The 15,518-nt window shown below is 35.5% G+C and overlaps 2 protein-coding genes across 9 annotated transcripts in view; one reads left to right on the plus strand and one right to left on the minus strand.

Annotated features, from left to right (window-relative positions):
• LOC119839375 (collagen alpha chain CG42342-like) overlaps positions 1-15,518 on the minus strand; it is a 289,736-nt gene that overhangs the window by 60,476 nt on the left and 213,742 nt on the right. The window lies entirely within an intron of this gene.
• Positions 6,534-7,970, plus strand: LOC119839376 (probable basic-leucine zipper transcription factor Q). The gene has a single exon (XM_038365645.1). The coding sequence runs from the start codon at positions 6,552-6,554 to the stop codon at positions 7,650-7,652; it is 1,101 nt and encodes a 366-aa protein (XP_038221573.1). The 5' UTR covers positions 6,534-6,551; the 3' UTR covers positions 7,653-7,970.

Raw genomic sequence — 15,518 nt, forward strand, 5'->3', positions numbered from 1 at the left:
AAAAAAAAAAAAAAAGTAAGTTATTATTTGAAACTATTTTTGATTCTGTGTTTAACAATTATAACTAATGATCACCACAACACAGTGTCTCCCGCTGTATTTGTCCCTTTGCGTGTTGAACGCTTTTTCTTAGAAGGAACTAAATTACTTTCTTTCTAAGAAACTCGCGTTGTGTATAAATATAACTCGTTTGAAAGAAGCTTCGAATGATTATTCTTATATTTTATTCATAAAACCACATAACACCATAATATAAATTATTACTTTTCCACAACTTATTTCATAGTTAATGAACATTTTTGCGACGCATTTTGCATACAAAGTGATCTGAGCAGCGCTAAACGGGGCATTAATGCATTTACAGCCGGCGATAACAATTAAAGCCGCGCATTAATATTCGCCTCGTGGTCGTCACGGAGTCGTTGGGCTTTTTAACTTCTTCATTAAGCTTTGTGGAGTCGGGGTTGGATTATGTTCTTCCGCTTTATCGACCTTTTATTGAGTGCGACTCAATAATGCTCCGAGGAATTATTGCTATTTATTACTGAGAGATAATGAAACTTCCGAAAAGAAAGCGTTTAAAACTGGAAATTATTTATTGCGCCATAGAAAAGCTAACGTCGAAGTTAATCTACACAAAATTTCATTCATTATCCAGGTATCTGGTGTTTAGGACCACACGGTAACTTATCGAAAGATTCCCATAATTCGCTTGTGCAGTTTGCAAAGAAATATTATATATTTAAACGATATTCCGGTACACGAAGAGATATCTCGGAGCCGCGGCAGACAGTTGAAACTTAACTCATTTAAGTAAGTTGCGTCGTAAAAGTACATTTGTCAGGAGAGATTGAAGTCGCTTTATCATAAACGGGATAGTATACCCGCGCTCGGCTGCGCTCACTGCAGTCTGACGTAACAATGTCGGAGATATAAAACTGACGGTTGTTCCACCGTGCCTTTTTGGATAATGTAGTCTCGCTGTAGCCGAAGGTATAACCACAGAACGTAGCAATATTGCCCTAAATACAAGTACTTGTCGTGTTACTAACGTAATAGAAATAAGCGAATGCTTGTACAATAGAACCAGTATATAAGTTTCTAAGAAAACGTCATGGTTAATTATATAATATATACTAAACCATCATGTATTAATTCGTCGTGAACTAATAAAGAAAATACATCCACATGAAAAATAACTTTAAAATAAGGTAGAGAGCAGTTTCAAATTTCATTTTCTATTTTGTTGTCAAACATTATACAAAGGCATTGTACGAAAACGTATCTCCTTTGTAAATAAAAACGACATTTTGCTTTCGGCCTAAAAGGCATAATTACGTGGTTACAACCTGTTCCCCTAAGGTGGAATTTGTTGGAAACGTCCAAATTGGAGCTTGAGGATAATGATAAAGTACAAAGGAGTGTCGGGCTCGGCTCGAGACAATCGAATTTCCCAGGTTTGACGTGACGCAGCCGCTCCTTTCGCGCTTACCTTGTGCGCGCGCTCGGCACACGGGACCTAACCTTGTTTCAGATTATATTTACTTCAAGTGTCGCCTCTTATGGCTGAAGGCAGTGCTCCTAGCGCTGCTTGCTATTGTGTGATACATTGCACACATACATACGAACAATGGCACACGTGCTAACTTATACGTTATAATATTGTAAAAATAATTGGCAACGAAAATGTTTCCTACAAAAGGTGTAAGTATTCATGTTGAAAGAATTGTTGATGGATGTATATAGACCTATAAAAGTAATACGAATCAGTTTTACAGCGTTTGTTTGAAACAGCATTAAACTTTATTGTATAAGTTACGCCTCATCTCAGAATAAAGCTCACCGTTCAACGGGAAATCGTGTGAACTCAATGTATTGTAAAGTTTAATAAATCTTACATAATCTTACACGTAATCCTTACTTATTTTGGAAAATAGAGATTACACAAATTACTATTAACAGCTATACTGTAGGTTTTTCCAACAATTTTGGAACCAAATAACAATTTATATGAATCCTTGCTATTTTAATACTAATCTGGAGTAACATTTGTCAATACATCAACTACTTATAAGTAACTTTGCATACAAATGTAGCAGCACTAATATTTTATACTCATTTCTATATTCAATTTATTCCTTTTTCGGTTCCAGTGGGCGGGCGGCTTATCCGTCTGGGGACAGTTAAGTAATAAGAGGTGTTGAACTCAACACGACGGTGGTTTAATAATAAAAACTTTGAGATTCGTGCGCTGACAGCCTATCGGGGAAGTTGCCGAGAGGCGTCGCGGCGAGGCCTCGTTCACAACAAACGGGAAACAATTTCTTTATTAACAGAAGGTAAGTGTCTATTTGGTGACTTGCCAGTTAAATGACAGCCAGTTAATTGAGAGAGAGAGTTAAATGTACTAGATACTTCTTAAATAAATTTAAAGAAAATTTACAGACCTTTTTCTCTATCACGATTCTAAAATATTTAAAAAAGATCTCATCTTTTATCCAATTCTATAATGACCGTGTATTTATTCTTATCTGTTGTACAATTATGGACATTTACTTCATTAAAAATCTAATTACAGAGAGAACTTGGCAACATTCAGTGCGTGTCGAAAAACAAATTGATTTGAAACAGAAGTGAGGCTTAGAGTCGCGCAGAAACGAGACAGGGTAAGATTAAAAATATAAATTGTGTTCCCGAGAGCGCATAAAGCTCTTCATTCCGTTGATTGTGTTTCCCTGTACCCGCGACTGTCGCCTTGCCTCCGTCCCGCCGGCCCGCCGGCCCGCCGACCTGCCGACCCGCCGGCCCGCCGAGCCGCTCGCTGCGCTGCGCTCACTCCATTCATCCATTATACGGATTGTGAGGAGACACTCCAGCCAACATTTGTTTTATTGCACGGTATAGCGGCAGTTATTGAGGTAATTTTGGCTATTACAATGATTTATCGCAATCGGTATTTGTTTCTTATTTATTGCAATTGTAAATGCTGCGACCTATTTAATAGTATTAAACATATACTATTTGGCTATTACTATGATATTCAGATTACTTAAAATTCATTATTTATGCATACCGCCCTCGCAAGCCCACTGTTTATATCAAATATGAAATATCACTACTCTCCGACTATTATTAAGCATTAAACAAACTCAACAGCATGTGTAGATAAATTCAATCAATTTACATAGTCGTGCTTGTGGTCTAATTGTAGTAGTCTCAGAGAGCAGAGCAGAGCAGAGCAGCAGAGAGCAGCGGAGAGCTCACACGGCACGTTATGCAAATGGCGCCCTCTTCACTTCGTCCAAACAGATTGTTTTCGCGCAAATTCAATTGGAATTTATCTGAGCGCACTTAATGAAAGGGGCTCGCGGATAAACATTTGCGTAGAATTCGCAAAAATCGACCTGCTCCTTGTTATTTCCCCTCCCCGCTATCTCCCGCGCTGAGCTCCGCTAAAACAACGCATCTACTGGGATTTTAAAGTGCATCCGGAGCGGAGAATATTGCTCATATTTTATGTAATTTAGCTTCTATACCATTTTATAAGTTTAAAGATAGAGCGGATTTTGTGCATAAATTATATTAAAGCGAGAACTTTCAAGACAAAATTTAACATTTTCTAAACTTGATGTTCTATATACTTACGTATAAAAACACCACGCTACAATGCGAAAATATTGACATAATTCCTTAGTTTCTTTCTTTATATAATTAATTATCAGAAAAAACTGGTTCTAAAATACTGGACATGAAAAAATAAAATGTTTTCTTGAAAGATGCGACATAATGCTAACCAGTGGGCTAATAGAACCAGTCACAGTTCATATATCGTAGCAGTCACAGTCACAGTTTATATATTATAGTGTCATTACTCATTACGAACACGTGTAAAAGCATACATAATGTTTTTATGTCGTCCACGCATCGTGCGACACGCGTCGCTCACAAATGGTAAGGCGGCGGCTTTATTTGCTCCCTGCTGTAGAAAATTACGCCACAAGCTGACGGAATATTAAGTGGCATCTTACGCTTTGTCTCGAAATGTTTTTTAAGATTTGTTTCGCCTTGCAAGGGGAAACATCAGAAGCTCTATTTTGAGATTCAATTTTCGGTGTTTATTTTCCGTTAGTAGGTACTATAATAACATATATATTTGACATAATTATTATCGTATATTATGAAAAGAAAACAAAACTTAACAGCAATTACAAAGTTTCTAGCCCGATCTTTGAATTAATTCTAGCTGAATTAATAAATGTTTGAGTTTGAAATGTTTCACTCTTCAAATCTAAATATCATTATGTGACTTTTGTGCACTATTTTACACAGGATTACAGTTTTGTCAAATCGTGATATGAAACCTGAATCGCAAATCTTTCTGCTGTTTTTTTTTATTTCAAAATTGTTAATCGAGTTCAAGAATTGTTCATTATAAAAATGTGCATCACATATAAAAGTCGGCGCGCGGTCGGCTCAGCGCGGCCCGCGACCGGTGACCGGTGACCGAGTGGCTCTCGACAAGCCTCAAGTGTGTGTCGAGCGCGGCTACTGTGCCGAGACAATGTCGTGCATTGCACCGAGCCTGCCTACCTGCTACATATTAAATATTAAAATAACGCATCATTGTACGACAATTTAAAGACTTTCTTTTAATATTGCATCCGATTTCAGGAAGAAAGAAAATGAAAATTTTGTTTCATGACAGGCGCTGACAGTGTTACTGAATGTAACACCATGACAAAAATGCTTTAATATAAAAATGTTTATTGCACAGTATAATGAGTGATAAAATGGCTTACAAAGGAACACTGATGTTTCCTCACAGCCATTTATGAACTGTTTTATCCGCACCATACCGTGCCCATTTTATACTACACTATAAGGTTAATAAACAGTTTAATTAATCTTATTATTAACTGAAGATGATTGGTTCTAGACTACGTCTAAAAAGTTGTGCCATTATTTTGCACAATGTGAGCTCTCATTTGTGCACTTATGCTCTTTTGTGTGTAGTTGCCTCCACAACCCAACGGTTGCGCAGCGCCTCGGCAAGCAGAGTCACTGTGACAATCACATCGTGTTCGCAAACAAAGCAAAGCGAGCGGCATTCCCGCGTACTAACTGGGCCACGAGACGCATACTCCGAGTTCTAATGTGCGTCTAATGTATGCTAATCTCTGTTCAGACTTTTGTCTACTTGCTTTTGTACATCAATCTCGTAACGAGCAATTTTGAAAGGGCACAACTACATGAATTTATTTCTTATTCTTTCGAGAACTAGGTTGCGAGTAAAACAAAATTGTATTATAAAAATTAAATAAAGGTACTCTGTTTGAGCCATCTATATCTGAGCTTAAACTAAATTAAAGAGAAGAGAAATGTAGATAGTACTTACAATTGTCATAACAACAGCTGTTCAATTTTAATTTATAACGACCTAAGTAATATCTCTAAATATTTATTTCCAAGATGCTTTTGGCATAAATTGTTTACAGAAGCAATCTCATCGTAAACTGAAATATAATACTGAACAAACACGGCTAATGAGGCAGCTGCTTTACTAAATCCCACCGTATCACGTTGTCTCGACGTAAACACAAATTTTATTAAATCATGACATCTCTTCATCGGCTTAATTGTATCGCTCATTTCTGCCTCATCTCTGTTTATGAGTCTAACAAGTCATCCATCCAGTACATCCCATCGAGTGGCGCTTAGAACATTCAATTATAATGATATTTTGACAGGTTGTTTTTTTTATGAAGTATTTGGATGAAATTAGATTCCTACACAGGATTATAAGCGAGGTGAACATGTAGGAGATTTATTAATTATCTTTTTATTGCATTTTAATTGATGAAAGTTTATTGTTTATTTTATATCAAAATAATTTTGTTTGGTTATTAGTAACTAGCTGCGCACCGCGGTTTCACCCGCGTAAGTCCGTATACCGTAGGAAAATTGGGATAAAATGTTGCCTATATGTTATTCCAGTTGTCGAGCTATCTACGTACCAAATTTCATTGCAATCAGTTCAGTTTTTGCGTGAAAGAGCAACAAACACACACACACATCCTTACAAATTTTCTCATTTATAATATTAAGTAGGATACTCGAGCGTTGCACAAGCTAAGATGAAATGGTTTCCACGGTTTCAGGGATGTTGATTGTGGAAGATATCTGTAGATAATTATGTTCAAGTCTGTGCATTTACAATATTAGAAGGATAGGATAGGATGTCACTCAGCTAAGTTGCAGCTTTCGAATGGTGAAAGATTTTTTCAAAATCGGTCTAGTAGTTTTTGATTTTATCCATTAAAAACAAACAAATAAAAGCACAAATTCTTTCTCTTTATAATATAAGTGTAGACTAACTAGTTGAGGAAAAAATCGACACAAAATTATTGAATAAAGTAATTATTATACAAAAAATTTGTTTACAAAATGACCTCTTATCACATGTTATGTGATAAGAGGTCAAGATTATTGAATGATTGCGTAAATACTGGCGCACTGCGTATCAGATCACACACTGGCTATATCCCGTAATCATGTACCGCGTTATTGTTTTGCTGTGTGCTATTCATGTCTCCCATGGCTTCCTTTGTCTCCGGCTGCGGGCGCAAGTGGCCGAACTACAGCAGCACATCGCTGCTTTGAATACACGCATATCTAACGATAGAGCGGCAACAACACAGCAAATAAACCGGCTGCAGCAAGAATCTAATGAACGCATACGTTCAACAGAAACACAATTAAATCAATGCATTGAAAAAAAAATTCAATGGACTGCGACCCATCAGCAACTACAGATAGCCCAACAAGCAAAGTTGGCTGCACAAGATAACGCCACACAAGCAGCAAATCAATGTCAGCAACAGCTTAGCGCGCTGCAGCAGCAAATAACGGCAATGAAAGAACATAATCAAGAGCTTAAGAAGCAGATAGAGCGTGACCAGCAGAAATTTAAACTTGAACAAGAGAGCGTAGCTCAGTGCCAGCAGCAACTGCAACAACAGATCGCATGGCAACAACAACAAGAGCAACAGCTGCAGCAAAAGTGTGCATTGGAACAAGAAATAATTAAACTACAAGAACGAGCTCAGTATCAGCAACAACTAAATCAGCAGCTAGATTTACAAAAGAAGCAAGAAAACACGATGAAAGAGCAAGAACAACAATTGCAAAAGCTTCGAAATAGTCTGCTTGAGCTGGAAAAGTTGTCATCGCCCAGCAAGATGTCTCCAAGTGAAGCTTTCGATCGACTTGGTTCATTTTTAAGCCAACTGGCCCCTTTACAATGTAACATCGAAGCCTCCGAAATTGTGAGTCCAGATTCCTATAAACTTACTTACGATCTACCAATAAATCTCGAAGGTGACGATATCGAAGTAAAAATAAAAAACAGAGTGATTTACGTAAGAGGCAGCAAAGGAGGGACAGTTGTGTTTGAACACGTTGAATTATTACCGGCTGCTTTAGATGCGAAATCAGCCGATTGGCAGCTGCAGGGAGATAAGATCGAGATATTCATTCCATTTAACAAGACTCAAACTGGCACCAAGCGTGATCCATGTAAGGCAGATAATTCTACGATCACAGTACAAGAGAGCAGTCCTATGTTTACTTTCAGAAATAAAATTAGTGTATGAGTGTAGTCTCTATATGCCATATATTCAATACTCGTGTCACATTGTTAGCGTACTCCTCGGAAACTGGTGGACCGATTCTCTTGAAATATCGTGTGCATATCGTGTAGGTTCGATAATCGGCCAACATCTATTTTATATACCCCTAAATAATGAAGAACGCAGGACAGCGTTTGCCGGGTCGGCTAGTAATTTTATATAATTTCGTGAATGAATGCCGTGTACACCTCTAATTGATAAGCACATAACAATAATTCATGTATAATGTTTTTTATATTAACGTCAAATGGAGACCGTGATCACTGTTATAAATAAATAAATAAAAAGCATATACATCCCAAATAAAAGACAACTGATAAAGTTATCAATGTGATTTTTCTACGTCATCCTACAAATATTATTATTCTGTTTGTTATATATAATATGAAAGGGACGTCATTGAAACATGACAGTTTTAAATTATTAATAAAAACACATCAGATAATAATGTACCAGTAATAATACTTACAAGTAGTTATAGTACCTTAATTAAAGAAAGAAAGAAAGAAAGATACTTTTATTTGACTCCACAGAATTACAATTAAAAAAAAAAATTACTCAGTGGGTTTCGTTTACTGCAATTACTTTGTGGTTAAAAATAGTCGGCACTGGTATATTATTATGTGACGTCTTTTTATTATTACAATTAAAAACTGTCGTGTTTCATTGACCTCCCTTTCATATTATATACATCAAACAAAATACTGTACTACTAAGCTAAGTGAAATTACTTATTATACTTACTATTTACTTATTATAGTTGCCATGGACATGAATTTGTTTACTAATTTAATTGATAATAGCTTACGATGAATATGTACATGAATGAATTGACTACATGCATTGACTCTTGCAATAAATCACATATATCAGAAAATACCTACATTGTTTATAGAAGTTAAATTAATTACGCTGAAGGTAGAATATATAACTAAATGCATATATTCTATATAACGTTATGTACCAGGTAAGTTTGATTGCAGAAAATAAACTAGATTACCCATGAATTTAAATATTCATATGTACTGTAATTATTTCTTTACATTACCAGAACTAGAAAAAATAAAAGCAGCCCCATCAATTATTAAACAAAATTGTAAATGCCCGGACCGCCACAAAATCTATTTCGGAGGCTTATTTCCTTCTCCTCGCCCTTCCCAGTCCATTCCTTCTTTCCAGTCATCAATCCTTTTCTTATCCCTTATCCCTTAAAAGCGGGCAGCGCATTCTCAGAGGTCTGGGCCTCTGCGAATGTTCATAGGCGGTGGTGATCGTTTACCATCAGGCGAACCACCAGCTCAGTTGCCCGCTATGACATAAAAAAAAAAATCAAGCTGGATACACGCATGCTGTACGCAGCCTACCTCGAAACTTTAAAAATATTAAATTAATTGCAAGTGAAGACGAGATATTAACTAACAAGCCATTAAAGAATAAGTTTGTTCATTTATTTCAATTAATGCACATGATTTAATCTATAACGCCTCCATAAATTTTTTATTGTATGTGGTAGTCGAGCACGCTTCGGCACGAATTGGGCCAGCTCGCACCGGGGAAGTACCTCACCCCCACAGAAGACCGGCGTGAAATAGCATTCTGCTGTGTTTCGTTCGGTGAGTGGGGGAGCCGGAGGCCCATATCCTTTTCCTTCCCCTTCCCAGTCTTTTCCTTTATTCCTCTCGCCAATCCTTTCTTAATCCCTTCCCAATTTAAAGTCGGTAATCCATTTGTAGAGGCGTAAGGTCTGTAATCGACTTTGGTAAGATCCGTGAATTCATTAAGATTCCCTCATGAAAAATAAAACGAGCGAAATTCGAAGCTTTAGGTCAACTTTTTAATTGCAGTTAATAAGGTCAATTGAGGAATGCCACGTACCTATGAGGAACAGGGACATGCTGAAATTTTAGGAGCTGTCAGCTGTCATGTTCGCATCAGGTTTGGCGGGAAATTGCAATTAGTACGCGTTACTGCGTGTGCAAGTCCCATTTTAATGCATATCTATTTTGTGTAATTTTTCTTTAATTTTTTATAGCTTTAATTTTGTTTGTTACTATTTCATATTAATGATATATCTACAGATAGAAACATAATTTTTTTCTCAGGTTTCAGTGTAAGAACTAAGCGAATGAAATGAGAGACAAGCGACGGCTTGCATGCGCTTAAAATAAAACTTTCTAATTTACTTTTAGGGTATAGGACATATTACGATCATTTGCTAAAAGCCCTTTCGTGTCTAACCAGACTTGCATTGCATTAAAAAACAAGTTTTTTTAAGTATCGTACACACTGCTCTACCAAAAAAAACCTATTGGTTGAAATATCAAGAATAATGATATTGTATCAAGCAAGTACACAAAACGATTGAAAATATTTACAACTCTTTAATAATGGATTCGTTTTACTAACTGGAAATCATTTAGGCCGTTAATTGAATGACGTCGTGTATAACTATAACAGAGAAAAAGTCCAATCCAGATCGCTAATTGCTGTCACGAACTGCATCTACATAAATGAAAATGTCGTCGCAAAAATTGTTACAAGATGACATTATATCTAATATATAGGTAGTTCAATAGTATTTAGTCAAAGGTAGTTCTGTTCAAAGGTCAATAAATTACATAGCCTGATAGAAATTGCTGCAATCGTTTTTAAGAAGTTGAAGTGGACCAGGATCACGCACCGTACGTTTGTTCAAAACTTAGAGTCTTTAAAATTCACTTTAGAATTTTAAATGATATGGCTTAACATGAATAATTATAGATATAATGTTTGTTAATATTCTGTTTCGCAATGCAGTCTCAAACTCGGTGCTGAGTGTCCGAAACGTAAAGTGATGAAAAAAGCATGGAAACTGGATACAGTCTGCACAATGCTTTACATATTCAGTGACCCGTCACGGTCCGTTCTGTATGGACTTAACGTTGGTCGTCCAGTCGAACTCATGATGTCTCCTCGACTAGGATTGCTTAGCGTAAGTAATAACATTTATTTTACTATGTGAGAACGCTTTAAAAAATTCTGGAGAGACGTCAATTTTTTTTTTTCAAATTCTCATTAATTAAACCCAATTCAATTGAATTTTCTTTGATCTTTCTTGTGAAATTATATTTTATAGCCTAGAGGCTATAAAAGAGGCTCACCTCTGACCGGATAGAGTCGGTGGTGTATAATCAAATTTCCGAACAATTATCACCTGTGTTCCAAGTGTACGCACGTGTAGACGTATCGCGATGAAGCTTACATGAATGCACGCGCTATCGTTCTAGACAACAAGACAGCATTGGCATATGGTGCAAACATTTTCTTAATACAAAATAAAAAATATAAGAATCTGAAAAGTCCCCTCTCCCCATTGAGCTGCTGGTTAAAGAATATCTTATCAGTTTAGCTTCGATATGTACATGAGCTCTCTTACATAATTTTCTTTATTTTTACGGATAACCAAAATCATGTCTCAATGTTCGCCCACGTTCAACTATAAAGATAGTCTGGAAATTTCTTAGTAAAATAAGTATACTGATACGCATACGCCATGTGAACTGGCATACAATCTATGTATTTATATGATAACATCTAATGTACGTTTAGAAATTAAAGACTTTTAAACGGATTTTAAACGCGATTCCATTTAATACAACAATTGTTACTTGTATTTATCCATATTATTATGTACAATATAACTTCATGCGATGGCCGGGTTATTTTACATATTTTAAAACAAAATATTTTTAAAGATATTGATATCATCTCAAAGTAGAGATAGATACATCGCTCACAACTAGGTATTATGTGAATCTTACAACTTTTTACAGTAGAATAACTATTTGCGTGGGTTCGTTATTTTACAAGTATTGCATTTTTTTGGTATTTAGATTTCTGCTGATATTCCATTGAAAAATTCTAAATCGGGTATAAAAAGTTGCCTACATGTTATTCCAGCTGTTCAGCTATCTCCGTACCATGCATTGCGTGCATTTTACTGTAGTCCATAACTATCCTCTCATAGATATTTACCAATGATGATTGTAATATTTAAAAATTTTAAGCACCCCACGCTTTTTACTCTGAATTTAATCATTGTGTTAATAACTTAAATTTTATTATAATTTTGTTTTGAGGTGATTCATTATGATTGATTGTTTCATCTGCAACTATAGTTACTAACATTAAACTCTTTTCCATCAAAAATCAAGTTCAATTTGCAGTAAAAGTGTGTTTTTTTAGTTTTTTTAAACTATAATCATTATTGGTATAGTTATAATAGCACGCGTGGTGGGTGTGCCGACTGCCGGCGAGCGGCCAGCGCGCCTCATCCTCGCCGGCGCGATGTTCAGACTTCAAATCAGCGCCAAATACACATTTAATAATACTAACTGTTCATTTATCCACTTTCCGCCTTATATTAAATCTTCACAATATGACGGACGGTCGTTCTCAAAAGGAGGGACAGATTGGTAAATATCATACAATCCAAACAATCCTTTAGCAGATATTTCTGTTTCTCAATTTCTTCATAAGGGTATATTTCTAAGAATTGTTGTACATTATGGATTATGTACGGCGGATGATGTGTTGTCAACGAAATCTCTTTCATAAAAACGGTGAGCATAACTGCTTATATTATTATTTACAACGCTTAACACAGTAGAATACAATTATCTTCACATATGACATTTGTTTTATTCGCATCGCAGGCGTATTTGTCCCTCACACTCTCAGCTGCACCGTGAGTGCTTAGCAGACATCTACTTGGCTATTTTGGGACCTAATTAAATATAGTAATTGTCCTAGTGTATCTGCTAGGTCTAAATGTGGTATTATTTATGATCATTAGACATGACATTTGACAGTAATCTTTGATAAATATTAATACTGCTAAAAATAAAACATCATTTATAGCTCGAATTGATTCAATTTGGACTTACAGTAGTGTGACCTTCAACTCTACTTAAAGCAGACTTTTGAAATTCTATCATTCAAGTTAGAAATAATTGAGACAATGAATTAAGTAATAAAGTAAAGTATCCGATGGGAACAACTTACGACAATAACACAAATCGTTCGAACAATTATACACAAAATCATGGCGAAGTTAATTTTAGCGCGGTTTGGGTTTACAGAGATAATAATTAAGCGAAGTAAGCACCAAATCAAACTGAAAATTCCCATTATAGTAAGTGAAACTGAAACTTTAGATTTTGTTTATTTGGGTTCAAAACTTAAAACTCAAATATTTATTTATTCAATTAGATTTCTTATAGAAGCACTTTTGAAATCAACTTTACATTATTTTTAAATATATAGTCATACACTGATGAACCTATATTTTATCCAACAATCGAGTAGTACAGTTTAGTTATGTACATTGGAATCAAATCCGAAACGAGTGTTATTCTATATTATACAGGGCTTCGCATATCTGAGTTATGTTCAGATTGCGATGTGAAAGCACGTATATTGGTTGAGTAATTCGAACTCGAATAAAAAAATATAATAACACAACAGCAAAAGTTATCCAATACCAATGTTTAGATCATAATAATTTTCATGTATGTTCGTGTTATTTAACTCTCTTCGTTTGTAATATTCCTTTTCTCATTCGTATCTTTCTTATATATGAACTACCATATGACAGCCATTGAGAATTGAAGATAATCACATAATTTTGTCTATCATATATGTCCACGGGTATTTAATGAAATTATACGTTTAAATTGAACATTAGACTCGATGAAGTTTGAAGAGTACTCTTCGTTAAATAACAATAACGATGTAGATTGTGCCTAAGTTCTTGTTTTGAAATTTCTACAACAAGTCGACTTGAGTTAGCGAATTGCAAATAAGGATATATAAAAAATAAGAAGCGGCAGTGGAGCTTCCGCAGAGCTAACTGTAACAGCAATAATCCGCGAGATATTAAGCACCCTCTCCTCCCCTTTAATATTGTTGCTATTGCGCGACCGCTCCGCGAGCGCCCGACCGATTTTATCGACACCATAACTTTCACTAAACAGCAATACATTACTATTTTTATATGAGTTATGGTTCTATTCCAGATATAAATGTATCGGCGTACATCGCGTCAAGCGGTCGGGTATTTATGGGTGCTGTTAGAGGACTTCCGCGGCATATCTCGCGATTTCCTTTGATCATAAGTAACGATACATTAAGTGTATTTCAATTTGGTTCAGTGAATTTATTCCGTCGCATAAGTAATAGCGCTACTTGGTAACGTCAATATTATGATCGCAATAGTTCATTCGCTCTTTGGAGTCACGTAAGTAGCAGCTGTTGATTAATTCTATCTGGTTCCTTTCTGTATTTTCTTTAACGAACTTCAATGACATTAATTCATATGATCGTAAGAAACTCAAATTGTATTAATAATATATGTTAAGGGACGAGGGGAAGTATATAAAATTCCAAACAACAGTAATTCAAAGACATAGAAAGGATACAACTAAGTTGATATCTGACATGAAATACGAAGCTTATTTAATATTTTCTGTATTGAAATTGATATATAACTACAGAAAATTTCATAGAAACTTTATTAAGTTCACTTTATGGCGAAAGTTTTAGTTTATTTGCAATAGACAACGAATGGAAGAAACTAAACGACTGAGAGCCGAGAAAATAAACAAAACATCGTTTTCTTGGGGCAGCGGGTATATTAAATTCCTGGCGGACAACAATTTACTCATTAAAAGAGCCTCAGGACCGGAGGCCCGCGGAGGGGAGGCAGCTTCGAGACATTTTGTCGTTGGGGAAAAACTAACAAGTTTTATCCACTTCCTACGGCATGCATTCCATGCATTTTTGTCCCGCCATTGTTGGCTGATTGGCGAATATAAATTACTAGATCATACTTCTCCCGAAATACTTGTGCTACCGTGCTTACGAGCACAAAGAGCCAATGCGCTTTGGTTCTTGTTTCATTTGATTGATAGAAAGAAGAGAAAATTAAGAATATTTATTGAGCGAGACAGTGTGACGAGAAATCTGTAAGAAAATACATAGATAAATTGAAGAAAAAAAAACAAAATAAAAATTCAGCTTGTTCTAGGCATGAACCTGGCGCTGGTTTTTCATTAGAACTTATGTAAATCCGAATCACGGATGTGAAACGAGGCGATAATTTAATAAAAATAAAATAGTGCGCATAATATATATTAAAAAATACGTATATGAATTTCCACATAAAAGTATATTATGTAACACGACAGCCATACATGCAGAGATTAAAAAAAAAATACCCAACTAAAAAAATAATAATAAAAGCGCAGAACTGGACTCTAGTCTAACCTTCGCTGCTCGTCAATTAAGTAGTCTATTGGTGCTGTTTTTGATTAATTGTAAAAAGATCGCCTGGAACATCAGCACGGCTGTGCCTGTATAATCACTAGCTGTCATGGGCATGTGTTCATGGCTGATAATGTTACTGATTAGAAGATAACAAAAATAAAGGGTTTGAAATTCCGCTCAATGCGCATTTTATCTGAAATACATCCCGAAATATAACGTTTGAAAATGAAATGCATTTAAATGTATACAAAACATTGTATCTGACGTTTTAGAATAATATTTAGTGTAAAATACGAAAGGATGTTTTGAATATTTTAATCCAAGTATAAAATTTACATGCATTTTGATGAGTTGTGGGCGTGAATTTTGATTAAATTTAAATAAAAATAGTGGCGGATCGGCCTTTTTATACCGCTGTTTGTTTGTTATCAGGCGCATTATTAATTACTATGTCTGCCCTCATAAAGATTTTTGTATGAATGTTTATAGTAATTTTATCTTTATACCTTTAAACGAGTAATTCTT

Source organism: Zerene cesonia, unplaced genomic scaffold (genome assembly GCF_012273895.1).
Source record: "Zerene cesonia ecotype Mississippi unplaced genomic scaffold, Zerene_cesonia_1.1 Zces_u013, whole genome shotgun sequence".
NCBI classification, from domain to species: Eukaryota; Metazoa; Arthropoda; class Insecta; order Lepidoptera; family Pieridae; genus Zerene; species Zerene cesonia.

Excerpts from the sequence above, each read along its gene's own strand:
- LOC119839376 (XM_038365645.1), top strand. The coding sequence starts at position 6,552 with ATGTACCGCGTTATTGTTTTGCTGTGTGCTATTCATGTCTCCCATGGC.